Genomic DNA, 27,381 nt, shown 5'->3' on the forward strand with positions numbered 1-27,381 from the left:
GCAGGTTGCCCACCACTGCTTTAAAAAGTCAAAATAAGCTCTTTGGGTCCCTGATGTGCCAGATTATCTGCTACCACTCATCAGGGCAGGGAGTAACTTTATGAGTCTCCTAAGGCTCAGACAGGTTGCTGGAACTGATGAGTCTAAGGGTTGAGGGGTGGGGAGTAACAACCACCAAGGCTCCTGAGCTGTGAATTGCAACATACAACTGATGTTACAAGTGGACGGTCTTACTCTGTATCTAGCTAATTTGTGTGAAACAGCTACAGTCTGGTACGTCAGTAGCGTAGCTAGCGGGGTGCAGGGGAAGCAGCCGCTTCCCCCGCCTTTTCAAAAGCGGCCAGAGGAGCGGGGGGGGGGGGCGGCATGCGGCCCGCAGCATGGCCCGGCAGCCGCGGCCGGAGGAGTGAGGGGGGGCGGAGGCTGGCGGCCTGCAGCGTGGCCGGCAGCCATGGGGGGGCGGCGGGCACAGCCAGAGGAGCGGGGCCCGGAGGGGGGGCGCGTGCTGGTGGGTTGCAGCACGCCCCGGCAGCCGCGGCCGGAGGAGCAAGGGGGGGCGCAGCCTGGCGACCCGCAGCGTGGGCGGCAGCCATGGGGGGGCGGTGGGCACGGCCGGAGGAGCGGGGGGGCACAGCATGGCGGCCGGCAGCTGCGGCCAGAGGAGCAAGGGGGGGGGGGCCACGGGGTGGCACGGCAGAGCCGGAGGAGCCATGGGGGGGAGGGGCGGGGTGGCCGGAGGAGGAGCCAAGGGGGGGCGCCTTTTTTATATTTGCTCCCCCTCCTCTTAGAAGCTGGCTACGCCACTGTGGTACGTGTCATATCTCTGAAAGTAGAGCTACAAAGCATGTGGGTCCAATATTCAAATGTAGGATTGGTTAAAGATTTATAGAATCAATCTAAACGAAGGAGTTCTTTTGAGCACAAATATTATTGCTAAAACTTAAAAAGTGCACTTATCTGGTTGGTTGGTTTTGAACAAAGCAGAGAGGTTTACAATCTGTCCCAGACGGTCATCCCTTGCTGGAGTCTCAGAGCAGTTTGATGTACAGTAACCAGTAGCTTCCTTTAGTTGGCTGTAAATTCCATAGTAAAAATAAAAGAAACAGGATGTAAAACCAAATTTATAGACCAAGTTAAGGATTTGAAGTAACTCTTGATGTTTAGCCACATGGTCTGAGACACCAATGCCAGCCAGGAATATCTGGAAACATAATGGACAAACACCACAGATTTCAGGAATGTGAAATCAACTGGGATTTGTTCTGCAGGCTATTGTGGGGGGGTGAGCGGGGAAGAATAGGGTGATCAGACAGCAAGTGTGAAAAATCGGGATGGGGTGGAGGGTAATAGGAGCCTATATAAGAAAAAGACCCAAAAATTGGGACTGTCCCTATAAAATCGGGACATCTGGTCACCCTAGGGGAGAAACAGAGAGCTATTGCATACCACATCAAACAGACTCCTAGCAATGAGCAGAACAAATTGTTCCAGGTCTGCTTTCTAGTTGAATTCCTGCGCCTGACACATTAAAATACAGCTATGTTAATCCTTGTGGCAATGCTTAATGTGCACTTTAGTATTAAAAAAAATGTACAAAGCTGCTTTTTGTTCACCTTTTTAGTTGACTACTGGCTCAAATTCTTCTCACTCCTACATACAGTACCTTTGCATCTACCAACAGCACTGCTTAAAATTACAGCCCCTCAGGTTGCACTTCAAACCAGTGTTTCAAGCAATTTTTACCAACATTTCAAAACAGAATAAAGCACTACTCATCTTACCTAGCAGGACCCGAAGCCTGGCATAGGGAGGAGATGGAGAAAAAGCCAACCTAGAGTAAGGGGAAAACTTTGTATTACCATAGTGCCTCTCGAGGCCCAAGCTGAGATGGGGACCCCATTGTGCTAGAGTCTCCACACACACACACAGAGAGTAAGAGACCATTCCTGTCCTGAAGAGCTTACAGTCTAACCAGGCAAGACAGATCCAGGGAATATCTCCATTTTATTGCTGGGGACCTGATGCAAAGACCAACTAGCCTAACACCACACAGGAAATGTGTGGCACAGCTGAAACTGAACCTAGATCTCTTGAGTCCCAGTCCAGTGTCTTTCCTCCTCTCTACCACAAACTGTATAAATATGTATCCAATTATGTCCACAAACCTGATTTATAGTTTCTGAGGACTATTCCTAACTACTTCCACCTATATTTTCTTTGTACAGACTTCAGTTAAAATGACACCACCAAGAACTTTTTAACTACATCCCCTTCCTTTTCATACAATAAAAGATGTAGTCACTGAGCTGTGCTAACCAGACCTGCTTCTTCCTTTTTTCTGCCACAAATCATCACTCTGTTTCAATGCCCATTAGAAGATGCTGGGTCCAACTAAAAACCAACTGTGAATATCAGAAGGGGAGCCGTGTTAGTCTGGATCTGTAAAAAGCGACAAAGAGTCCTGTGGCACCTTATAGACTAACAGACATATTGGAGCATAAGCTTTTGTGGGTGAATACCCACTTCGTCAGATGCATGTCACGCGTCTGACGAAGTGGGTATTCACCCATGAAAGTTTATGCTCCAATACGTCTGTTAGTCTATAAGGTGCCACAGGACTCTTTGTGAATATAAGCTAGTTCATTCATGTATTAAAATAATTTGGATAAATTGGACTGGTGGTGTTGTGGTCTGCGTACCTGACTGGACAATCTATTTAGGAAAACTGAGAGTCATTTGTTTATGAAACTGTAATTAACACAAGAAACCAGGCTAAAGAAGAGAAGTCTGAATAGACTTACTTTTGGCTTTCTTTATCTACATCAGACTCACTAGCTTACTGTCCTAGATTTAAAAAAACCTGGAGGAATAAATCCGACATGAATTTGCAGTGCCAGATGCTGGTAATAAAGCCAATGTGATCCCGAGGTTCAATATGAGAGCAAAGTGAATAATTCTTAATGAATCCTTTATTTAAGGAATTTTCACTTCTTTCTGTTTGTGAATTGTCCATGCTCAGATTGGAATTTTCTCAAATTTCTTTAATTAAAAATTACTTGCCAAGTAATTATGGGAAATTATCCTTGGGCTGGGTCACCTTTATCCCCTTGACCTTGGTCCCTAAGCATTTCCTGGTCCATCATACCACAGCCTGGCACATCACATCTTCTGCAAGAAGACACCTTAGTCTATGACCTTTTAATGAAGAACCCAGAATGGAGTAGGCTCCACTCACCCACCCCCCTTGGCGAGAGATTGAAGTAAACTAAGTTTGTCCTTAAAACAGCATTTTTGTATAGTTGCCTCTTGATGAATTTCTATTCTTCATCAAATATAAAATTTTTGATTAAGCCCAATCTGTCAAATAGGTCATTGCAAGTATTCAATATTTTAATTCTAGCTGCATTGATTAGATTTCACTGGCCATATAGATCACATGGTGTTGTTTCTGTTCCTCAGTTGGCTGAGTGTAACGTTGAATTTTAAAATTCATGGCACAGAGAACTTACTTTGGTAATCTAATAATTCATGTCCCGTTAATATTCTGCAATATTTGCTTAATATTGATTCTTTTCACAAATGTGCCAGCCCCTAAGTTCTTTCATTATATTAGCAAAAAGGCAACACAAAAGAGGAGCGTGTCAGACGAAAACAGAATACTTCCCCCTTCTATACCACCTGCTGCTAAAGAATCTCAAAGCATTTTACAAATATTAAGCCGTACAGCTTCCCTGTGAAGTAGTTAAATATTTTCTCCATTTTTACAGTGGGGGAAACTGAGGCTGAAGAGGTTAAGTAACTTGTCACGATGGAATGAGTGGGGAGTAGAACCCAGGATTCCTGGCACCCAGTCCCAGATACACAGCCAACTTGAAGACAAGCCAGCTAATATAGATAAGAGCTTCAAGAGATTAGCGTTCCGGTTTGACAATATTTATTATGGAATGCTACCATGAACCTGCTACACTTTCCCCTGTGACTTGTCCTCCTTCCACTCTCAGGAACAGGCCACATACAGGGACTGAGACTATTTGTCCAGTTTTTAAACTGTTTTCTCAGCTGCAAAGGACAAAATAAAAAACAATCTAAACATTCCCAGCAGCAAGATCCCACAGAGGGGTCTGATCCTCCTTCAAAGCAGAGCAAACCCTTCCTGAAATTCTCAGTGCCTTAAACACATCAGTGCAAAACGAGAACTCAATCACAACACTCCCATGTACAATTAGAAGTTTGTTTGTTTAAAACTTTGACCTAGTGCTGAGCAATGCTAAGGCCTGTCAGGGCTAAATCCTGATAGAGAAACTCCTTCCGCAACTAGTTCTTTGGTTCAGATCTGACCCAGGGTGGCAGTGATAACAGGTGTTAATGCCTGATGGCTGATTGGTGGCTTATGGGAAGTGCCTTGGTGGTTTCAGTCCAATTCCCAGGGGCCATGCGCCCACCTCACAAACACATCCATTACCATTAGCACCCCCTAAAGGGCTGAATGGGCATGGAGGCTGAACTACCTTCCCCCCATCTCCAGAAGCAGTTTTCTCCAAGTTGAGGCACAGTGGCAGGGCAGCATGGGGAAGCTTGCACTGCCAATGATCACACTGTACCTGTTTAGATAAAGGACTCCAGCCTTCAGATCTGGCTGACACTTTTTACCAGCAACTTAATTCCTAAAGTAATTACAAGATTTCCAGCAATGTCTGTCTTGTGAGAGCCAATAACATTACTCCAGTGGGGCTCTAAAGCGGCCACACACCCTGACACCTGTACACTTAAAGACAGAACTCCCTGCCACTGTCAACTATCTTACCTGGCTACTTAGTGCACTCCCCAGGGCCCATTTTTTTCCAGGAGAAACTTTTTCTTTGTATGAGAGAAATCATTCCCCTCCTCTACTGCACTATCCTGTTATTGGAAGATGGGTCACCTCTAATGAAAATCATCAGTCTACTCTCACTCTGTTTTAGCTCTGTGTCGCTTCATTCTTTCATTTATCCACTCAGAGCCCAGAGTTGCTGGTACTGGAATGCTATGTTCTGGGTCCCCTCATATTTACACTAAGGGTACCCTTAATCTAACTAAACTGCTGTTGATCTACAAAGAGGCAATGCATGTGTGCCGTCCACCGCCCCCCCCCAGATTTCTGCCTTCCATTTAGCACAGAGGTTTTCAGTCCCACAATTTGAAAACCGTCGACTCATGCCAGGAGCCAGAGGATTGGAAGTTGGTGGGAGCTGCCCAGCTCATTGCAGCCCCTGGCTCTCCACGCTTTGGGAGCTGGGGCACCAGCTGCCTGGCAGCCCTCCCTGCCCTGCTCCCCGAGCCAGGATGTCTCTGCATGGCCAGGCGCTCCCCAGGCAGGACAGGTGGCACAGTTCCGAGCTGCACCCCTGACACGCTCTTGCCTCTCCCCTAAAGGAGCCCGGCACCAGCCGGTGACACCACCAGGACCTGGTCCGTGCCCGCAGAGCCCGACTGCCATGAGATGCTCTCTGAGATGTTCGCTTGCCGCTGCCCAGGTGGTCTTGGCTCTGCTGCTGCACCTCAGCCTAGAGGTGGCGCGTGGGGTGATCACGTGCCCCCACCATCAAGAATTAAGCATCGACTCTGGATCTACCTTCCTGAGCTGAGGTTTCTCCAAAACCCTCTAGGTTCTAACTCAGAGCCTGGCTGTTTTCCCCGTGCCTATAGATAATTCCTTTTGACTCTAACCTCTTAGCCACTCACCTTTAGTCGCTGACTCGGCTTCAGTGCAAACACCTAATTCATAATTACTCTACTGCGTATACGTACTAATTCACTCAGTACTGTACCTAGCTCCTACTCAGACCAAACTCCTCCTCAGACCCGATCTCTCGAGTGCCTCTGCGCTGCTGGCCTCACAGATCAGCTGTTATTGATTTATTACAATATAAGCTAAACACAACTGTAACCAAATGAGCACAGTTTCTTTTTAACCCACTGAGGCTTTTTTTTCTTTTGTTCAACACTTACCAAGCTGTTGGTATTTACTAGACACAACTTCATCCACTGTTTTGCAGAGCTCTGTTGGGGAGCTTCCCCGTCACAACCCACTCAGGTCCTTTGGGGAGGCTAAAGTGACAGTAGCAGGATTAACACGTTCCTCAGATAAATTAGCTAACAATTGTTGATACCATAGATTGAACAATGCACTGAAGACCCAAAGCACTAACATCAGCTAATTAGTCTCTAGTAAGGTAGAGAGGTGAGTATCATGATCTCTGTTTAACAAATGGTGAAACCCAGGTAAGGAGAGGTAAAGTTTCTTGCTTACGGTCACACAGCAGCCAGAGGCAAAACTGGGATTAGAACCTAGGAGTTTCTGGGTCCTAGTTCCAATGAACCAGGTCAGTAGTTCTCAACCTTTTTCGGCTCAGGACCCATTTGTAAACAGTGTCCTGGCATGACCCAGTCAATTGCTTGAGTGCCAATAATATCTGTCTTATTAATTACACATTAACGTAATAAGTACTAAGTGCACTTTATCACAGCGGTGATGCCCTGTAGCTTCTGTCCCCCAGGGAGGGCTGGGCTCTGAGGTAGCAGCATTGCTCAGATTTGGCCCCAACTGGGCCAAATTTATGTGAGCTGAATTGCAACCTGATGCATGACCAGGGGGCTGCTGGGCCAAAGCTGAGCAATGCCACAACCACAGGCGCCAGATCACAACACCCGGAGCGGGAAGTCGAGCCCAGCCTGCTCCATGGGACCACTGCTGCAGGGCGAGCGTGAGGCTGGCTCTGAAACACTCCCTGCTTCCCTCTGGCCTCCCACAAGACCCTGTGTCACATTCTGGTGACCCAATTTTGGTTGCGACCCATAGGTTGAGAAGCCCTGAGCTAGACCACGTGGCCTCATAGAATGAGAAAAGAGGGGAAACCCACAGAGCTGGAGTGGGAGGGTTGAGGTGGGAACGCCACAGGAAATGTAAAAGGCCTTTCTAGTTGAACTTTGAAGAGCACCAGCAGTAGTAGGGAGCTTCAGGTTGGGACCAGTGGTGGATTAATGATTTTGCTGCCCCTAGGCCCTGAAATAATTGCCATATGAACTTTTTAGTTTTCTTACAAATTCATTTGAACTAAAATGAATCTAAATATCATTAAAATAATTGAACATTTACAAGTTTTATTGTAAATAAAATTACAAGTACAGCGGACCCTCGCTTGAACGCGCGTCTGTATAGCATGATTTCATAGACTCATAGACTCATCGACTTTAAGGTCAGAAGGGACCAATATGGTCATCTAGTCTGACCTCCCGCATGATGCAGGCCACAAAAGCTGACCCACCCACAACAGAATCCTCCAGCCTGCGACCCCTGCCCTATGCTGCGGAGGAAGGCGAAAAACCTCCAGGGCCTCTGCCAATCTACCCTGGAGGAAAATTCCTTCCCGACCCCAAATATGGCGATCAGTAGAATCCCGAGCATATAGGCAAGATTCTACAGCCGGACCCTCATTTCACTTATAGCGCGGGACCGCGCATGGATCCAAAACTGAGAACCACTTAATTTCTTCCTTCCGGTCATATTATTAATGTTTAGGATTCTCGCGAGTATGTTTACTAAATGGCGTTGCGCCGTCATTGGTGGTTTCAATACGTGCTTTGGTAGAATCGCGGCGTCCCTGATGCCGCAATTACAAAAATGCTGCTATTATAAATTTGCCGCCCCTGCAAATTTGCCGCCCTAGGCTTAGGCCTTGTCAGCCTAGGCGATAATACGCTGCTGGTTGGGACTGAGCTGCATTGGCAGCAGGGAGGGCTTGGGTCTGGACTGAGATGCCAAGGAAGAGGAGGGGGCTAAATTTCTGGAGCGTAGGGGGATCTGGTTCAGGATTAAGGGGTATTGGCAACAATGGTTTGGAACTAAAGTCAAGGTCTGCAGTCAGAGCTGTGGGTGAAGAAGGGAAGCCTCCAGTGTTGGAAAAGCATTTTACAGACTACTTAAGCAGAGGCTGGAGGCTATTTTAAAAGGGGCAACTATTTAAGGACAAAAAAAAAAAAGTTTGATTTAAAATTAAATATGAAGTGAAAACATGTTCATGATTGTGTTTGAAAGCATCACGTCAGGGTTTTTTCCCACTGGAAAGACTCCCACTCAGTGTTGTAAATCCACACACAATGATTTTACATTAGTACATGAGAAACGGGAAGCGAAATGAACTCTGAAGAGAAAGTGAACCTTACCCACCTTTCGTGGTCCAAGCTAATTGAAGTTCAGAGGATAAAGAAATAGCGTAAGTGGTGTGAAAAAGTAGAACCATTGTCTATTTGTTGTTGTAATTAATGATTCAAGGTGTTCCCCAGCAAGGAGTTATTCAGAGATGATTTTATCTTCACAGCAACCCTTTAAGCCATTGCTTTTCATTTTCTCCTGTTGGAACCATTCCCTGCCCTGCCCTCCATTTTCAGCTATTTCACCAACAACTTACGGTGTGATCCCTTCCCCTCCTGCTCCAGCCTCACCACCTGTGAGGGGTCAGCCTCATCCCTGGATTGGCCACCCTTACGTTATAACAATGACAGTAAATACTAAAGGGAAACACATCCTGAAGAGTTTGTGAAGGGCTACAAATCCCCTGCTTACAGGCATAAGCCAACCTCTAACTGCTGGGGATTCAGAGGCCTCTTTCCCTGGGAACAGTTTATCCCATCACTGTCTGCTGCAGAGTTTTTTGTGCCTTCCTCCAAAGCAGCTGGTGCTGGCCATGGTCAGAGACTGTCACCATGGGACTGAGTATGCTACCGTGCTACTTTCCCAGCACCTACAGATATGGGAGACGAGAACCAAATCAAACCCAGCTCAGCCACATACCTGTACAGATTCCTAGTCCACCTCTAATTTTCACCTCTATCAGTACCTCTAAATGGGACGCTTATACTCAAGGGATCAGGGCATTAATGAAGCCTGGCTTATACCTCTACTGAATGAAGCTAAATCAATACAAACCTAGGCACCGACTTCTACTGGCGCCGGTGGGTGCTCGACCCCCCCCTCTGCCCTCGGCCCCACCCCTGCTCCGCCCCCTCCCAATCCCTTCCCCAAAGTCCCCCCCCCTCACTCCCATTCCTTCCAACCCCTTCCCCAAAGTCCCCGCCCCAACTCCGCCCTCATTCAAACCCCTTCCCCAAGTCTCCACCCCGACCCTGCCTCCTCCCCTGAGCACGCCATGTTCCCGCTCCTCCCCCCTCCCTCCCGGAGCTTGCTACAGCTGTTTTGGTGGCGGCAAGCGCTGGGAGGTAGGCAGAGGAGCGGGGACCCGGTGCGCTCAGGGGAGGAGGTGAGGTGGGGTGGGGCAGGGAGCTTGGCTGCCAGTGGGTGCAGAGCACCCACTAATTTTTCCCCGTGGGTGCTCCAGCCCCAGAGCACCCATGGAGTCGGCGCCTATGAATACAAAGAAACCTTTGTTCAGTTTAAAAGTGACAATGAAAAGGGTTGCACAGATTTAACTAAACTGATTTAGAAATCCAGGTAGTTAAATCAATGCAAGTGATAGGCGCTGGTTGCCAGAAGTGCCTGAACACCCACAACTCCAGTTAAAGTCAGTGGGAGGTGCTGCAAGTTCGCTCCTCCCATTCCTGGTGAGTTGAGCATTGCACATACACTACACGACCCTATGCATTTGTACAGCAAGTCAGAATGGTACAAACCACTTAAGATTCCCTTTGTGATTTTGGGCCTGATCCAAATTCCACTGAAGTCAATGAAATGGCTCCCACTGACTTCAGGGCACTTGGGATCAAGCCATATAGAACTGGATGCAGCAAGGTGCTTGAGGGGTACCTACCACCACTTGGGTGGGACATTACCTTTGGAGATTAGGCAGCCTAGGCCTCTACTCTCACCACTGCTCTCCCTTGCTCCATTTCTCTTGGCTGTTTTGCCTGCATTCCATGTCCTGCCTTAGCCCCTCTTCTCTTTATTTTGCCCCTGGACTTTGAGCCTCTTTGTTGTCTTTGTTTGTAATAATTGCATCATTAATGGCAGGTACATTTAGAACAAATAGAAGTAAATACAAACTGTGCTTCACACAGTGTGCAGGCAGCTGAGGGGATTCACTGCTGCCAGAGGTTCTAGACCCTAATTGACTTTACTAGAGAACCAAATCACTCAAGGACCAGGAACTGCATTTGTAGGTATGCATGTTAAGACAAAAGGAATCAAATCTCATGTTTCAGGGGCTAATTCGATCGCTTGGGGAGGCGGGGGCCCAGAAGGAACTTTTCATTTGCATATAGCATTGCACAATAAGCTAGGTCAGCCTTGCAAAATTCTACTTGTGTAGGGCAAGTAAAAACATAAATTTTTCCCCATTATCACCATAGCAATGGATGGTCGAGCAGATTCGGTGCCTGATCTGGTAACTTTTATAGGGATCTTTATCTACACTGATGTAACTGCACCAGAGAAAGCCATGACACCCACTGGTGCACATCAGCCTCGTTTGAAACTGGAATAAGCTGCACCAGACCACCGCACTAGTGCCTTGGATTTGCATCAGTGCCACTAAACTGGTGGGTAAAACCTCAGTATAGACAAGACACCTTGTGATAGTTGTAGGCAGGGTAACTGTCCTCTGAAGTATCGGGTATTGGCCACTGTTAGAGATAGATTTGCTGGGCCAGGATTCTGATCCACCATGAGAAGCCTTATGTTGCTATAACATTTTGCACCAAACAGAGCTTTAGCTCTGAGCCTGCTTGGTGTTTCTTCTGGATTTTAAATTAGCACTATAAAGCCAACAGGGAAATGTATGGGTCTGATTCTGATCTGAATTACACTAATGAAAACAGGAGCAAGTCCTCTGAAGTCAGGATAAGTGGGATCAGAACTGTGCCCCTTGGGGATGTCTAAACTGCACACTAAGCCAAGGTTCTGACTCAGGTTTGAGCCCAAAGCCACTTCTCACCACCAGACTGATTTGTGGATTCAGGTCAGACCCCAGGATCTTGTTATGGGGTAGGTCAAAGCCATGTAATTTTGCAGTGTGAATGCAGCTCAAGCTGCAGACCTGAGTCAGAAGGTCTGCAGCATGGAGTGTGGACGCATGAGCACAGCTGAGAGACCTGGCTCCAGCAATTGTGAATCCAGGTTTACAATGCAGTGTGGATGCTCAAGCACTGGCTTGGGACCACCAAGTCCACAAGCTGGAGTCCCCCAGAGTTGGATTTACAGTGTAAAATTCAGAATGTGACACGTCATCTCCCCCTTCTGCCTGGGCTACAAAGCACCTATTGCCTTCCTAAGGAGTCTAATCTCTTTCACCGTCTCACTTTGCTGTTTTTGTTTGTATGCTTCATGCTTGTTATGCCTAGAGGATTCCAGCCTAGGCTGTTCTCTGGCAGCCTGAAAGCCTAGAGGGAGGGGAGCCTGTACAGGGCTGAGAAAAAAAACTGGGGAGGATGTGTCAATCCTAGAAGCTGGGTGTTAGACACAGAGCTCTCGGGAAGACCTGTGCTTGCAGGGCTCAACCAGAGAAGACAGACAGAGAGCAATGGGATTTTGCAGAAAGTCAAATGCGAAGGAGGAGGGAAAAAAGGAGACAGTGTTCCTGAGAAAGAAGATCACGCTGGTGCGGGCCATCGCACTGACTATCGGCACAGTCATTGGCAGTGGCATCTTTATCGCTCCAAAAGGGGTGTTGCAAAACTCCGGCAATGTGGGGCTCTCCTTGGTTGTCTGGCTGGCTTGCGGGGTCCTCTCTCTGTTTGGTGAGTTGCTTTTTCTAATTCTCCGGTGTGAGCCAGCAACAACGTTACAACATTGCGAACATCTGTGCGCGTTCTAGAGCTGTGCAGATTTTCACATGAAAACACAGGGAAAATATCAGCAGTACATTGTAAAGAGACTGCAAAACAAATAGAAAACAACGTGGAGTAATGTGGGCTAGACCGGGGTGGCCAAACTTACGGACCCTCTGAGCCGCATACAGCAATTTTCAGATGTTCGAGAGTCAGGACGTGCTAGCCAACGCTTGGGGCGTCAGCCCCGTTGGAGGTGCTTGCCGGGGCTCAGGGCTGAAGCCCCCCTACTGCTCAAGTTCCGAGCCCCATCAGGTGCGCCCTGTGGGGCTGAAGCCCTGAGATCCCCCTCCCCACTGGGCACAAGCCAGAAGCAATGCGCTGGGGGGACTGCTGAGTGTAAGAGGGGGCAACTCAAGCTGCTGCGGGGCTGAACCTTTAAATTGCCCCCCCCCCCCCCCAGCAGGCACCAGTCATCTCTGGCAGAAGCCTCTAGTCCCACCACCTTTTGCCCACTGCAGGGCAAAAGCCCTGAGCTCTCCCCCGCCCAGTACAGTAGGTGGGGGGGGCATATGGGGGGGGCTCCGTGAGCCGCACTTTAATTGTAAAAAGAGCTGCAGTTTGACCACCCCTGGGCTAGACCCTTGGCAGATGTAAATCTGTATAATCTAAGCTCCACGCATCAGTGGAGCTGGGCTGAGCCACACCAGCTGAGGAGCCGGTCCTGTAAATCCAAACCCTATTCAAAAACCTTGGCTCCATAGCACAAAGCCTGCTGAGGCAAGGTGGCCTAGCTGGGTTTCTGAGCTGTGGGAAAAGCCAACTTTCAGAGCCCACAAAGCATGCTGCCATGGCAACCCCACGTGGCTGGGATTCTAAAGGCTTATCTCAGCTTCCACTCTTAAAAAAAAAAAAAAAATAGGTTTCTAGCCCTTTCCCTTGCAAGGGCATGCAGGAAAATGTAAAGCAATTGTTGGGATTAAGGCTGGAGCTCAGGCCCTGAGACCCCATGAGGGGAAGGGTCTCTGGAGCCCAGGGGCTCCAGACTGAGCCCAAATGTCTACACTGCAATTTTATAGCGCTGCAGCCCAAGCCCCATGAGCCTGAGTCACCGGACCCAGGCCAGGTGCAGCCATGCCCCAAGTCTTTTATTGCCTTTTTATCTACCTTAAGGGTATGCCTCCACAGTGACCCTCAGAACCTGGGGTGACAGACTTGGGCTCACGCTATGGCGCTAAAAATAGCTGTGGAGACATGGCGGCTCGTGCTTCCCAGCTCAGGTAGACAGACCTGAGTCCATAGGCAGAGGCTCCGGGCGGGTTTCTTACCCAGATGGCTAGCCCGAGCCGCAACCCTTTCTACTGCTGGCTCCACTGCTAGTTTTAGCATGCGAGCTCAAGCAGAGCGGGCATGTGTCGGTCACTCAAGGTAGGAAGCACGCTCCCACTTGCAGGATAGACGTATCCTAAGTCAAAGACTCGGCCTGATTCTTCACTTCCTTACACCTTTTGGAGCCAGATGCACCAGTGGAAAGGAGGTACAAAATGATGTCATTCTGATTTTGTACTGTCTTATACTCACTTTCCACTGAGGTAAATAATTCATAGATTTTAACCCCAGAAGGGACCATTGGGATCACCTACTCTGACCTCCTGTATAGCACAGGTCATCAGTATTCCCTGAATTCAATTCTGTTTGAATTAATCTCTTTTAGAAAAATCTCCAGTCTTGATTTGCCAGTCATGGAGAATCCACCACAATACTTGGTAAAATGTTCCAATGGTTAATTACCCTCACAGTTACAAATGTATTCCTTTTTTCAGGCTGAATTTGTCTAGCTTCAACTTCCAACCATTAGATCATGTTAGAGCTTTGCCTGCCAGACTGAAAAGCCCATTAGCAAATATTTGTTCCCTGTGTATGTATTTATAGACTGTGCTCAAGTGATGCCTTAATCATCTCTTGCTTAAGCTAAATAGCCCGAGCTCCTTGAGTCTGTCATTGTAAGTACATCTACACTGCACCTGGAAGTGAGCCTCTGAGCCCAGGTTCAGAGACTTCTGCTAGCAGGGCTCACACTAATGTGCTAAAAAGAGCTGTGTAGACGCTGCAGCTCAGGCTCTGAAGCCTGGGGGGAAGGGAGGAATGAAAGTCATGTTTTCCAATCCTTTAATCAACCTTGTGGCTCTTCTCTGAACCTTCACCTGTTTCTCAACATCCTTTTTGAATTGTGGGCACCAGAACTGAACACCGTATTCCAGCAGCGTCACATTAGTCCAGATACAGAGGTAATATAATGCCTACAGGGACTGACATTCCCCTGTTTATGCATCCAAGGATCGCATTAACGCTTTTGGCCACGGTAGCTCACCGGGAGCTCACGTTCAGCTGATTATCCACCAGCAGCCCCAACTCTTTTTCAGGATAGAGGCCCCAGTCCTGTAAGCATGACCGGCATTCATTGTTCCTAGATTTATACATTTACCCCATTAAAACGCATATTGTTTGCTTGCACCCAGATCTCTCAGTATCAGTAACCAGACTACACAGAGATGCCAGACAGTCAGTGGAGAATCAGGCCCACAGGCTCAGGGGGTGGGGCAGGGAGGGAAGGAGAGGAATAGGAGGAAGAGTGAGGGGAGGTAATAAGACTCCACAGGGAGTGGAGGGCAGCTAGCTCCAGGCTAGGAAGGAGGGTTTCAGGGATTCCTACCTGCTCCGAAGCCTGCTCTCAGGCCCTGATGGATCCAGCTCTTGCCTTCCCCCCCTCCCCCAAGTGTGCATGAACTTACATGGGGGCAGAGCCCCCACAATATTTTCATTGCAGAGGTGCTAGCTGTACCTGGCCCCCAGGTCTGCTGCCCCTACCCATAGATTCTAATCTTGAGTCTGATACTTGATCAGAATGTGAATACGCACCCTTAACCTCTTTTCATCCTTAACCTGGAAAGCAGGGCTGCACCCCTGAAGCCTGTTTTGAGATCCCCAGAGGGAACCTAGTGGAAAGGATTATGATGAGATCACAGACTTTTCACTAGTTTGAGCAGAGATCTCTCTACATGCAGTTCCCATGGCTCCATGGTCTCTCTCTGTCTTCCACACTTGCTGACATGGGGCTGGTGGAGAGACCTGTAGCCTATAGAGGTGATGCTTGGTTATGTTATATAGAAACATAAGTAGGCCCAATAATCTAGTTCCTAAAAATAGGCTTGACAATAGTCAAGTGAGGTCTGGTAAAATATGAGTGAAGTGAAGTGAGACAATTCAGAGGCAAGTCAGAGATAAATTAGAGCCGGGGATAAACATTGTTGACCCTCACTGGATTTTACAAGTGTTTTAGATAAAATGTTAATGTTATGGAAAATGCTCTCTCTATATAATGATAGTTACTAGTATGGCAGCATTTACACAGCTGTTAATTAAAGATGCGTTCAACATTAAATAGCCAATGAGGAGGTAGAAGAGGGTATTTTAATTATGGCAGTGGAAATATAGATATGGTAAAAGGCAAGCTTTATGCTAATTAATTTGGGTGTTATTAGTGATTATAAAAAGGGTAGCACCCTATTTTTAAATTATGTGCAGCTATCTACCAGCAAGAAAACGTTAGAGAAAGGATTATAGGCTAGCCATTCTTACCATCCAGGGAGGGTCCAGATGCATCGTCTCATCTAGAGCATGAGTATCAACGCAGTGTATAGTCACATTGTGACGCCTGTTTGCTTGAACTGTTTTATTTTAAATAAAGTATAATTGTCTCACTCACTATGTCATTCACAGTCCTCCACTAAATTAAATCATGTGTAACCACGCTGGAGGCTTGAATCTTAAAGAACTCAGTAGTTTTAAGGACAAAGCATAAAACCAAACGAATTGGGGACACAGAAATCAAGTTCCAACTGTAACTGAAGGTGTGCAGGGAGAGGGGCAAAGCTCCCCCACTTGCTTGCACTTGTGTAGTACAGAGAACGCTAATGGAGGCAAAGTGGTAGAATAGTTTAGAGGGTGGTGGTTTTTAAAAATAAATAGAAACTTCAGTAAAAAAAAATTTTTTTTAAATCATAGCTGTAAAGCGAAGCCTTCAGTTAAGTGGCAATTCTGAAGCTGACCCAAAGCTCATCGTGGAGAGAATTTTTGTCTAAATTAGAGGGTCTGTTCTAACATGAAAAGACACAGACTTCAGATTAGAGCAAGCCAGAAAAAAAAAAACCCCACCACCACCACTTTCATCTGGGACCAAAGGAGGATTTGAACACACGCTTCCAGATATAAAATACTTATTCATTAGCTCACTGGGATGCCCAGGCCCTTGCGGAACTGAAGTCCCAGGTTAAGATAGTCTGTCTGGTAGCATAGTCTTTAGTAACAGTGCTGAGATGGCAGGGGACAACTTAAGCACTAGTTATTTGTACTCTGTCTGCAGCTGTCCTCTGCAGGACTCCTAAGACAGCGTAGGCATTCTAGGGCCGATTCAGAATTTTTCAGCACATTTAATGAACCCCACCACTGGCTCAGTGTCCTGCTGCTGTACAATGCCAAGCCCACATTAGGCGCTGTATAATAAATACTCAATGCTAATAATCTTAGCACTAAGTATCACCATAGCACAAACTTGCTGAGTTCCAGCCTTTTGCCTGCCTTTACATAACACCACGGCCTGGATATGGCCCAAGCCCGCTTGACAGCGCAGACAAACAATCCAGTGAAAAATGTGAACCCATAAAACAAGCCAGAGGAAATGCGCCCTCTTTGAAAAGAAAAAGGGGTCTTTATATAGTGAATGCTAAGGACTTGAGAGAATAAAGGTGTGTTGTAAGACTTCATATTTCAGCATCCTCAATGTTCCTACCTTTGTTTGCTCTTGTCCTTCCCAGGGGATAAACATGTAGATTATTAGTATAATGAAAAGTTCACTGATATCTCATTTGTAATCAATGGCAGGTGGTGTGTAGAGGGCATTGGGGCATCAAAGCACATAAGCACACACATATACATACATATGCGCGCGTGTGTATGTGTGTGTCACTAAAAACTAATCCCAGACACAGTAAATCTATAGGAGCCTGCTATATATTTGCTTTGTTCACAATTCATATTTAGCAGCAGGTTGTTGTTCTCCACCGGTCCTGTGGCACATGTTCAATCTGCACAGTCAAGGTCGGACAGGAGCAGCAGATGTTTCCTGTAGGGCCTGGGGCATTAGATTCACTGCTTAAGCCACAAGCAGTAGTGACGGTAAAAAGTTCTAAAGGCTTTAACTGCCCCGTGTAGACCCTGCTGGCGAACGAGGTACCATTTAGAGCACACTGCCAGGGTCTACATGAGGCAGTTAAAGTGCAACACTTTAGAGTGCTCTACAACTTACACCCCTCCAATCATTAGGATGGACTCCAGGGGGCAGGTAGGTCCAAGGGCACAACACAAGGGGAAGCCAGACACCCCCCTTTCCCACACCCCAGACATAGTGGGAGCAGAGAGAGAGGGAAAAGTCTCGCTCATTTCTGGCCTTTCTGGTGGGAAGGGAGTGGGAGAGGTCACAGACAGTACCTCTCCTCCTCCCCCTCCCAACCCCCTGCTTCCCCAGCAGTGCCAGGCCAGGGCGGGTGGCACGCAGTAGCAGGTTAGCAGAGAGGGAGTTGGGATGCTGCAGTCAGGACCAAGCCGGGGAGTGTTGGGGCCTGAGCCCCCAGGAGCACAGGCCAAGACCACCCAGGCAGTGCAGCCCCCTGCAAGGAGCAGGATCCAGGCACAGGACAGGCTCTGTAGGGAATCAACCCCTGAGCCCTCTTGCTGCTTCTATCTTCTTCCCAACTCCCCCAACTACAACCCTGCTCCTCCCAGCTGTGCAGGTAAAGCGCCCCACTTGCCCCAAAATTCACCAGCCACCACAGTACATAACCAGGCTGTGGTATATTATGTGACCTCTTTAAAGGCATTAAATCTCAGTGCTCCATAGCAGTGACTGTTCTCTCAGAGGAAGGGTGGTCTCGTGGACTAGGATGCAGTATATCTGGGTTCAGTTCCAAGCCACTGACTTCCTGTGTGACCTTAGCAAGTCACAATCTCTCTCTGCCTCAGTTTCCCAACTCTGAGGGGAGATTGTAATACTCCATTCTTCTTCACCTTCTCCTGTCAGAGTCGGTAGCTCTTGTTCTTTGTCTCCAGTCATTCCTGTCAAGTGTTCCTTCCATGCTGGCACCAGCCTTCAGGAGGAGGACATGAAACTTCTCGAACCACCTTTTCCTGGGTCTTCAGCATGGTCCTTGTCCGGTGACTAGAAGACCTTGTACTCTGTGACCAACACAACTCCTTGGCCATGACAGTTCTTCAGGAGCTTCCATCTTGTTTATATAGACCAAGTTCTTCAGGGTGGGGACTATCACTGTGTGTTTGTATGTTTAGGCTCCGTAGGCACTACTGTAATATAAATAAATAATTTCCCCTCCTTATTTTGTGTCTAGGTGCTCTGTCTTATGCAGACCTGGGAACAAGCATCACAAAATCTGGGGGCCATTACATCTACCTCCTAGAAACCCTTGGGCCTTTGCCAGCCTTCTTAAGATTGTGGGCTGAATTTGTTATGATCCGGTAAGAACAGTTCTGCTTTTCCATAGGTGTGTAAGGACAGGAGTGATATGTCATTGCTGATTTGTATTTATAGACTCCTCTCTTTAAATCTTTAATTGGGGCAGAGTCCAGCTGTGCGGCTAAAGGAGCCAGCGGGTGAATGCAAAACAGTAGCAAACACATGGACTTTCAAATGGCTAGAGGGAGGATAGAGGGAAAGAAGGGGGGAAGTGGGAACCTAAGACAGGGAAATGGAGGGGGGAAAGGAGGCAGAGGAAGGAAATGAAAGGGTGAAAGGTAAAAAAAAGGTGAGATGAAGAATAAAAAAATTAAAAACAAGGAACAGCTTGCAGCAACCGTGGTAATGAGATAGAGGGACATTTTCCTGCAATCTGCCAACACAGCTGGGTTTTCTGGAAAAAGGCTCCTTAGAAATCTGTTTGATATGTGACCTCCTCCTCTCCCACCCGCCCTTTCCAATAGCTGCTGGATAAACAGAAATGTCTGCCACAGCACATCTGGGCTTGGCTGTGAGGTCTGCCCCCATGGAGAATGAGCTCACAGCTTACGCAACTGAACCCCTGCAGAACTGGGACAAAGTAACCAACCCCCTTACTAAATGGGTACAATACATATTTAAAAAAAAAAAAAAAAAAAAAAAAAAAAGCATTGTTTAGCCTGTTAACCTTACTTGTGTTTATGGCCATAAAAAATGAGAGAGGGCACAGGCTGAATGGAAATGGAGTCTGAAATATCCTTTCATGCCTATCTATCCGTCTAGATTCTACATAGCCCCCATCAGCAAAGCAGCCCCAGTTCCTGGGTGATACCTCCAGGTCTGGAGGGAGGGAGAAGAGAGGTGGTAGGGGGTGGGGTGTGCACAGCCACTGCCTCACAGGGCACAACACATTTTATTTCATGGGCACTGCATGTCACCGCACTGTGTGTGCTCTCTAGCTCTTTTTCTGTGGTTGGGGCCTGGGGAGAAGGCCTCAGATTCTCACCTCAAGGTTACCAGTTCAAATCCCCTCCTAGGGAAGCAGCAATTGAAAAACAGTCCCACTCTAATGGCTCTTCAGCGACCTCATGGTGATGTGTTAGTATCATCAACCCATTCCCTACACAAAGTAAAGATGGTCCAGTGGGTAGGGCACTAGCCTCCAACTCAGACCTGGGTTTGATACCCTGCTCCATCACAGTTTTTCAGTGCAACACGGTGTCTCAGTCCCTCTCTGCCAAATGGGGATACTCATACTTCCCTATCTCCCGGGGGTGATATGAGGACAAATACATTACAGGTTGGGAGGCACCCAGATACTATGATAATAGGGGACATAAGTACAATAAATAGATTGCAAGAACTGCTGCCCACCCAATCGGCTCAGCAGAAATGCTGGATGGCCCATGAAGACAATTCCCTTCTTCCACCTTGTGGTGGGCCCTTCAGGTACATTGGTGGGGCAGCGTGGGAAGCTTACACAGCTCCAAAACAAGCAAGCATAAAGGGACTTCAGTTTCCAGAGCTGCCAGTTGGCAATTTCCAGCAGTACTAAGTTCTCTGAAAAATGGGGCTGGAGAGACATTCAACCCAGGTCCCTAACCCGTCTCAGCTGGAGAGCAAAGAGGGCATCCTTAAGGCACATCTACACTTTGAGCTGGGAATTACACCTCCCTGCTTGAGTAGCCATACTTGCGCTAGCTCTGGTCCAGCTGGCATGTTAAAAATCGTGTCCTCACAGCAGCGTGAGTGGCTAGCTGACCCGAGTACATACATCACATCTCAGACAGGACTGCAATCAGGGTGGCTAGCCCCTTGCACTGCTATTATTAGTGGGCTAGCTCACAGAGCAAGCATGGATAAATCTCAGCGAGCAGGGAACCACACCCCCAGCTCAGAGTACAGGAATACATACCCTTACTGTTGCAGGGACAAAGACATCGATTGTCCCTAACCTCCCACAGTGAGAAAAATCCTATTTCCTCCAATGTCAGAGGGGGAAAGAGAACAGCTAAAGCTGAAGAAGTACCTGTGCTTTGGGAAGACAGTCTCCAGGTCTTCACCTTTCACCAGCATTAAAAGAAATCTGTGGATGTTTTTCCTCTCTGTGAGGGGGCGCGTCCACACCCTATTAAGGAGGAAGCTAATGAGCTTGGTGATCCCTAACTAGACACACCTGAAATGCTTGCTCTGCTCGAAGGGAAGAAGCTTAAAAAGGGAAGGCCTGCCACACAAAGGGGTGGTTACAGGAGAAGACTGCTGTGCTTCAGGCACCCGATTACAGGGCTAGATCAGCAAAGGAAATAGGCACTGAGCCAGAAATCCCTGAGACTGCTTGGACCAGGAATGGACCAGGTGTTACCAAAAAAGGGGGAGTCTAAGGAAGGACTCCAATCCTGATCAGGACAATAAAAAGCCTACAGACAAACCAGAACCCAAAGGGGTGAGGGAGAGACAGACCGAGAAACTGAGCACCTTTTCCCCCACCCTTCCTTTCTTTATCTTGTTCCTCCCTGCCCTCAGAGAGGGGAAAGGAACGCTCTGTTCTGGGAGACACTCTTGTTTAGGCTAGCCCAAGCAGGGGAAGAACTCAGGGTTACTCTACACTAAAAGTGCTACATCGGTGCAGCTGCACCACTGCCGAGAGCTCTCCCATCTGCAGAATAAATCCACCTCCGCAAGCAGCGGTAGCTAAGTCAGCGGGAGAAGCTCTCCCACTGACATAGCGCTGTCCACACCAACGCTTAGGTTGGTGTAACTTACATTGCTCAGGGAGGTGGCTTAGGCTATGTCTACACTACAAAATTAGGTCGGATTTATAGAAGCCGGTTTTATAGAAACCGGTTGTATGCAGCCGATTGTGTGTGTCCCCACATAAAATGCTCTAAGTGCATGAAGTCGGCGGACCGCGTCCACAGTACCGAGGCTAGCGTCGACTTCCGGCGCATTGCACTATGGGTACCTATCCCACAGTTCCCGCAGTCTCCGGCAGTCTCCGGCGCCCATTGGAATTATGGGTTGAGATCGCAATGCCCGAATGATGCAAAACAGTGCCGCGGGGGGTTCTGGGTACATTGCGTCAGGCCCCTCCCCCGCCGTCACAGCAACGGCAGACAATAGATTCGCGCCTTTTTACCTGGGTTACCTGTGCAGACAACATACCACGCCAAGCATGGAGCCCGCTCAGCTCAGCTCACCGTCACCATATGTCTTCCGGGTGCCGGCAGACGTGGGACTGCATTGCTACACAGCAGCAGCAGCAAACTGCCTTTTGGCGGTAGATGGTGCAGCATGAGTAGTAGCCTTCATCGGCGATCGGGATGCTGGTAGCTATGGGGCTGGCAGCCGTAGGGCTGCATTGCACCAGCCCCTTGCCTTTTGGCAGTAGATGGTTTATTACGACTGGTAACCGTCCTCGTCGGACAATCATGGATATCAGTCATAGTATATTATTTTCTGCCAAGTATTGTCTGCTGAGCACCCAGAAGAGGCCGAGGGCGATCTGGGTGCTGGCAGACATATGGCTGGCACACGTGGGGCTACACAGCAGCAACCCCTTGCCTTTAACCGTCCTCGTTGGACAATGATGGCTACCAGTCGTAGTATACTATTTTCTGCCAAGTATTGTCTGCTAAGCACCCAGAAAAGGCCGAGGGCGATCTGGGTGCTGGCAGAGATGTGGCTGGCACACGTAGGGTTACATTGCTACACAGCAGCAACCCCTTGCCTTTTGGCAATAAATAGTATATTATGATTGGTATCCATCATCATCATACTGGTACGCGCCCAGTATTTGCTGCCAAGCACCCAGAAAATGCCGAGGGCTATCAGTCATGCTGCACTGTCGTCTTAAGATGTAAAAAATAGATTTGTTCTGTATTCATTTCCTTCCCCCCTCCCTCCGTCAAATCAACAGCCCGCTAAACCCAGGCTTAGGAGTTCAATCTCGGGGGAGGTGCATTCTGTGTGACAGTTGTTTGTATTTCTCCCTGATGCACAGCCACCTTTCTTGATTTTAATTCCCTGTACCTGTACGCCATGTCATCACTCGCCCCTCCCTCCCTCCCTCCATTCTTCCCCTGGTCTTTAGATACTAGTTTCGCACCTTTTTTCAGACCAGACGCCATAGCTATCACTGGGATCATGGATCCCGCTCAGATCACCGCGGCAATTATGAGCACTATGAACACCACGCGCATTGTCCTGGAGTATATGCAGAGCCTGGACATGCCAAAGCAAAACCAGGACCAGCTGAGGAGTAGGCGATTGCAGCACGGCGACGATAGTGATGAGGAAATTGACATGGACCTCTCACAAGGCACAGGCCCCAGCAATGTGGAAATCATGGTGTTACTGGGGCAGGTTCATGCCGTGGAACGCCGATTCTGGGCCCGGGAAACAAGCACCGACTGGTGGGACCGCATCGTGTTGCAGGTCTGGGACGATGCCCAGTGGCTGCAAAACTTTCGCATGCGTAAGGGCACTTTCATGGAACTTTGTGACTTGCTTTCCCCTGCCCTGAAGCGCCAGAATACCAGGATGAGAGCAGCCCTCACAGTTGAGAAGCGAGTGGCGATAGCCCTGTGGAAGCTTGCAACGCCAGTCAGCTACCGGTCAGTCGGTAATCAATTTGGAGTGGGCAAATCTACTGTGGGGGCTGCTGTGATCCAAGTTGCCAGGGCAATGAGAGACCTGGTGATATCAAGGGTAGTGACTCTGGGAAACGTGCAGGACATAGTGGATGGCTTTGCTGCAATGGGATTCCCAAACTGTGGTGGGGCGATAGACGGAACCCATATCCCTATCTTGGCACCGGCGCACCAAGCCACCGAGTACATAAACCGCAAGGGGTACTTTTCAATGCTGCTGCAAGCCCTGGTGGATCACAAGGGACGTTTCACCGACATCAACGTGGGCTGGCCGGGAAGGGTACATGACGCTCGCGTCTTCAGGCACTCTGTTCTGTTTCGAAAGCTGGAGGAAGGGACTTTCTTCCCGGACCAGAAAATAACCGTTGGGGATGTTGAAATGCCTATCGTGATCCTTGGGGACCCAGCCTACCCCTTAATGCCATGGCTCATGAAGCCGTACACAGGCAGCCTGGACAGGAGTCAGGACCTGTTCAACTACAGGCTGAGCAAGTGCCGAATGGTGGTGGAATGTGCATTTGGGCGTTTAAAAGCGCGCTGGCGCAGCTTACTGACTCGCTCAGACCTTAGCGAAAAGAATATCCCCATTGTTATTGCTGCTTGCTGTGCGCTCCACAATATCTGTGAGAGTAAGGGGGAGACATTTATGGCGGGGTGGGAGGTAGAGGCAAATCGCCTGGCCGCTGATTACGCGCAGCCAGACACCAGGTCGGTTAGAGCAGCACAGCAGGGCGCGGTGCGCATCAGAGAAGCTTTGAAAACTAGTTTTGTGACTGGCCAGGCTACGGTGTGAAACTTCTGTTTGTTTCTCCTTGATGAAATCGCCAACCCCCCACCCACCCGGTTAACTCTACTTCCCTGTAAACCAAGCACCCCACCCTCCCCTACGCTCCCCTCTTCAAGCACCACTTGCAGAGGCAATAAAGTCATTGTTACTTCACATTCATGCATTCTTTATTAATTCAGCACACAACTAGGGGGGTAATTGCAAAGGTAGCCCGGGATGGGTGGGGGAGGAGGGAAGGAAAAGGACACACTGCACTTTAAAACTTATTGCTGTGGAAATCATCTAGGGTGGAGTGATTGGGTGGCCGGAGGCCCCCCCACCGTGTTCTTGGGCGTCTGGGTGAGGAGGCAATGGGACTTGGGGAGGAGGGCTGTTGGTTACAGAGGGGCTGTAGCGGCGGTCTCTGCTCCTGCTGCCTTTCCTGCAGCTCAACCATACGCAGGAGCATATCAGTTTGATGCTCCAGCAGCCGGAGCATCGACTCTTGCTTTCTGATTACAAGCTGACGCCACTTCTCCTCTTCAGCCCGTGTTTCAGCACGCAACCTCTGCTCTTCAGCCCGCCACCTCTCCTCTCGCTCATATTGGGCTTTTTTAAAATCAGTCATTGACTGCCTCCACGCATTCTGCTGTGCTCTGTCAGCGTGGGAGGCAGTCTGTAGTTCAGTGAACATTTCGTCACGCGTCCTTCGCTTCCGTTTTCGAATATTCACTAGCCTCTGTGAAGGTGAAACATTTGCAGCTGGTGGAGGAGATTGGAGAGGTGGTTAAAAAAAGATACATTTTAGAGAACAATGGGTACAGTCTTTCACGTTAGATTTTGCTGTTCACATCACATAGCACATGTGCTTTTGTTACAAGGTCGCATTTTTCCTCTTATATTGAGGGCCTGCCGGTTTTGTGTGAGAGATCACTCACGCAGTGCCAGGCCACAGATTTCAGCTTGCAGGCAGCCATGGTAAGACACAGTCTTTTGGCTTTTTTAACCTTGTTAACAAGTGGGGATGGTTTAAAACAGTACTGCTCTCATTAACCATACCAAGCACCGGTTGGGTTGGCCATTTAAAATGGGTTTGCAATGTAAAAGGAGGGGCTGCGGTTTCAGGTTTAACATGCAGCACAAACCCAACTAACTCCCCTCCCCCACACACCCAATTCTCTGGGATGGTCACTTCACCCCTCCCCCCCACCGCGTGGTTAACAGCGGGGAATATTTCTGTTCAGTAGAGCAGGAAGGGGCACCTCTGAATGTCCCCTTAATAAAATCGCCCCATTTCAACCAGGTGACCGTGAATGATATCACTCTCCTGAGGATAACAAAGAGCGATAAGGAATGGATGTTGTCTGCATGCCAGCAAACACCGGGACCATACGCTGCCATGCTTTGTTATGCAATGATTTCAGACTACGTGCTACTGGCCTGGCGTGGTAAAGTGTCCTACCATGGCGGACGGGATAAGGCAGCCCTCCCCAGAAACCTTTTGCAAAGGCTTTGGGAGTACATGAAGGAGAGCTTTCTGGAGATGTCCCTGGAGGATTTCCGCTCCATCCCCATACACGTTAACAGACTTTTCCAGTAGCTGTACTGGCCGCGATTGCCAGGGCAAATTAATCATTAATCATTAAACACGCTTGCTTTTAAACCATGTGTAATATTTACAAAGGTACACTCACCAGAGGTCCCCTGTGTGCCCACAGGGTCTTGGGTGAGTTCGGGGGTTACTGGTTCCAGGTCCAGGGTGATAAACATATCCTGGCTGTTGGGGAAACCGGTTTCTCCGCTTCCTTGCTGCTGTGAGCTATCTATGTTCTCTCCATCCTCATCTTCCTCGTCCGCCGAACCCGCTTCCCTGTGTCTTTCTCCAGTGAGGGACTCATAGCACACGCTTGGGGTAGTGGTGGCTGCACCCCCTAGAATGGCATGCAGCTCCGCGTAGAAGCGGCATGTTTGCGGCTCAGCCCCGGACCTTCCATTTGCTTCTCTGGATTTGTGGTAGGCTTGCCTTAGCTCCTTAATTTTCACGCGGCACTGCTGTGCGTCCCTGTTATGGCCTCTGTCCTTCATGGCCTTGGAGACCTTTTCTAATATTTTGCCATTTCTTTTACTGCTTCGGAGTTCGGCCAGCACTGATTCATCTCCCCAGATGGCGAGCAGATCCCGTACCTCCCGTTCGGTCCAGGCTGGAGCTCTTTTGCGATCCTGGGACTGGGACTGGGACTCCATCACGGTTACCTGTGCTGATGAGCTCTGCATGGTCACCTGTGCTCTCCACGCTGAGCAAACAGGAAATGAAATTCAAACATTCGTGGGGCTTTTCCTGTCTACCTGGCCAGTGCATCTGAGTTGAGAGTGCTGTCCAGAGCAGTCACAATGAAGCACTGTGGGATAGCTCCCGGAGGCCAATAACGTCGAATTCCGTCCACACTAACCCAATTCCGACCCCCTAAGGCCGATTTTATCGCTAATCCCCTCGTCGGAGGTGGTGTAAAGAAACCGGTTTAAAGGGCCCTTTAAGTCGAAAGAAAGGGCTTCGTCGTGTAAACGTGTCCAGGCTTAATTCGATTTAACGCGGCTAAAGTCGACCTAACCTCGTAGTGTAGACCAGGCCTTATTCGCACCCCAGAGCGATGTAAATTATACCCAAATAAGTGGTAGTGTAGACCCAGGGCCGGCTCCAGGGTTTTTGCTGCCCCAAGCAACGGGGCGGGGGGGGGGGGTGGGAAAGCCGTGATCGCGATCGGCTGCACTTCGGCGGCAGCTCCACTGAGCCACTTTTTTCTTCAGTGGCAGGTCCTTCCCTCCGAGAGGGACCAAGGGACCTGCCGCCGAAGAGCCGGACGTCCCGCCCCTTCCCCTTGGCCACCCCAAGCACCTGCTTGCTGCGCTGGTGCCTGGAGCCGGCCCTGGGTAGACCTGACCTCAGTGTCAGAAAGGAACCAACTTAAACCACAGTCTGATAGGGACTCCAGGGCCCCCTACCCGCCACAAGTGATGGACAATGCAGGCAATTTATGCCTGATATAAGGAAAACAAAAAGACAGAGATGGGGCTAGAGCTCAGCAGCTCTGAGCAGGAGGGAACCCAGCAGTGCTGTAAGTGGTTAGCTGAGATGCAGGAGCTGCAAGCAGCTCCGCAACAGCGGCTCCGGGAGCAATTGCTGCAGCAGTGGATCATCCAGCAGCAACTCCAAACAATGTGGCAGCAAAAGCTGCTGAGGGAGCTGAAGACCCAGCAGCAGGAGTTCCACAGGGAGATGATACAACATAGAGCCAATCTTACGCTCTCCAGGAGTCCTTGTGGGGCACACTTCCACCAAGGTGAGTCCCCCACCAATGCCCGTGAAGCTAACCAATATGGGGCTGGACAATGATCCTGAAATCTTTTTACCACCAAGAGGGTAGCCTTAGCCTCCCAGTAGCCTCCTGAGCAGTGGGCTTTGATTTTGGCTCCATACTCGATGGAACTGACCCAGGCGACCAACCGTAACCTGGACTCAGAGCAGGCTAAGGACTATAAATAAGTCAAGTCCACCATTTTGGACTATTTGGACACTTCTGAGGCAACCCACCCTCAAAGATTTAGATTCAAAACCTATCTGAAGAGGGTCAGACCCTGCATAGTAG

The 27,381-nt window shown here is 48.9% G+C and overlaps 1 protein-coding gene across 1 annotated transcript in view; it reads left to right on the forward strand.

The window, feature by feature from the left end:
• Positions 1 to 11,510: 11,510 nt before the first annotated feature.
• Positions 11,511 to 27,381, forward strand: part of LOC135877371 (cystine/glutamate transporter-like) — a 51,204-nt gene continuing 35,333 nt past the window's right edge. Inside the window, exons 1-2 of the mRNA XM_065402803.1 lie at positions 11,511 to 11,727; positions 18,219 to 18,345. Coding sequence (XP_065258875.1) covers positions 11,511 to 11,727; positions 18,219 to 18,345 — 344 coding nt within the window. The remainder of the gene's footprint in view (positions 11,728 to 18,218; positions 18,346 to 27,381) is intronic.

Source organism: Emys orbicularis, chromosome 1 (genome assembly GCF_028017835.1).
Source record: "Emys orbicularis isolate rEmyOrb1 chromosome 1, rEmyOrb1.hap1, whole genome shotgun sequence".
Classification (NCBI taxonomy): domain Eukaryota; kingdom Metazoa; phylum Chordata; order Testudines; family Emydidae; genus Emys; species Emys orbicularis.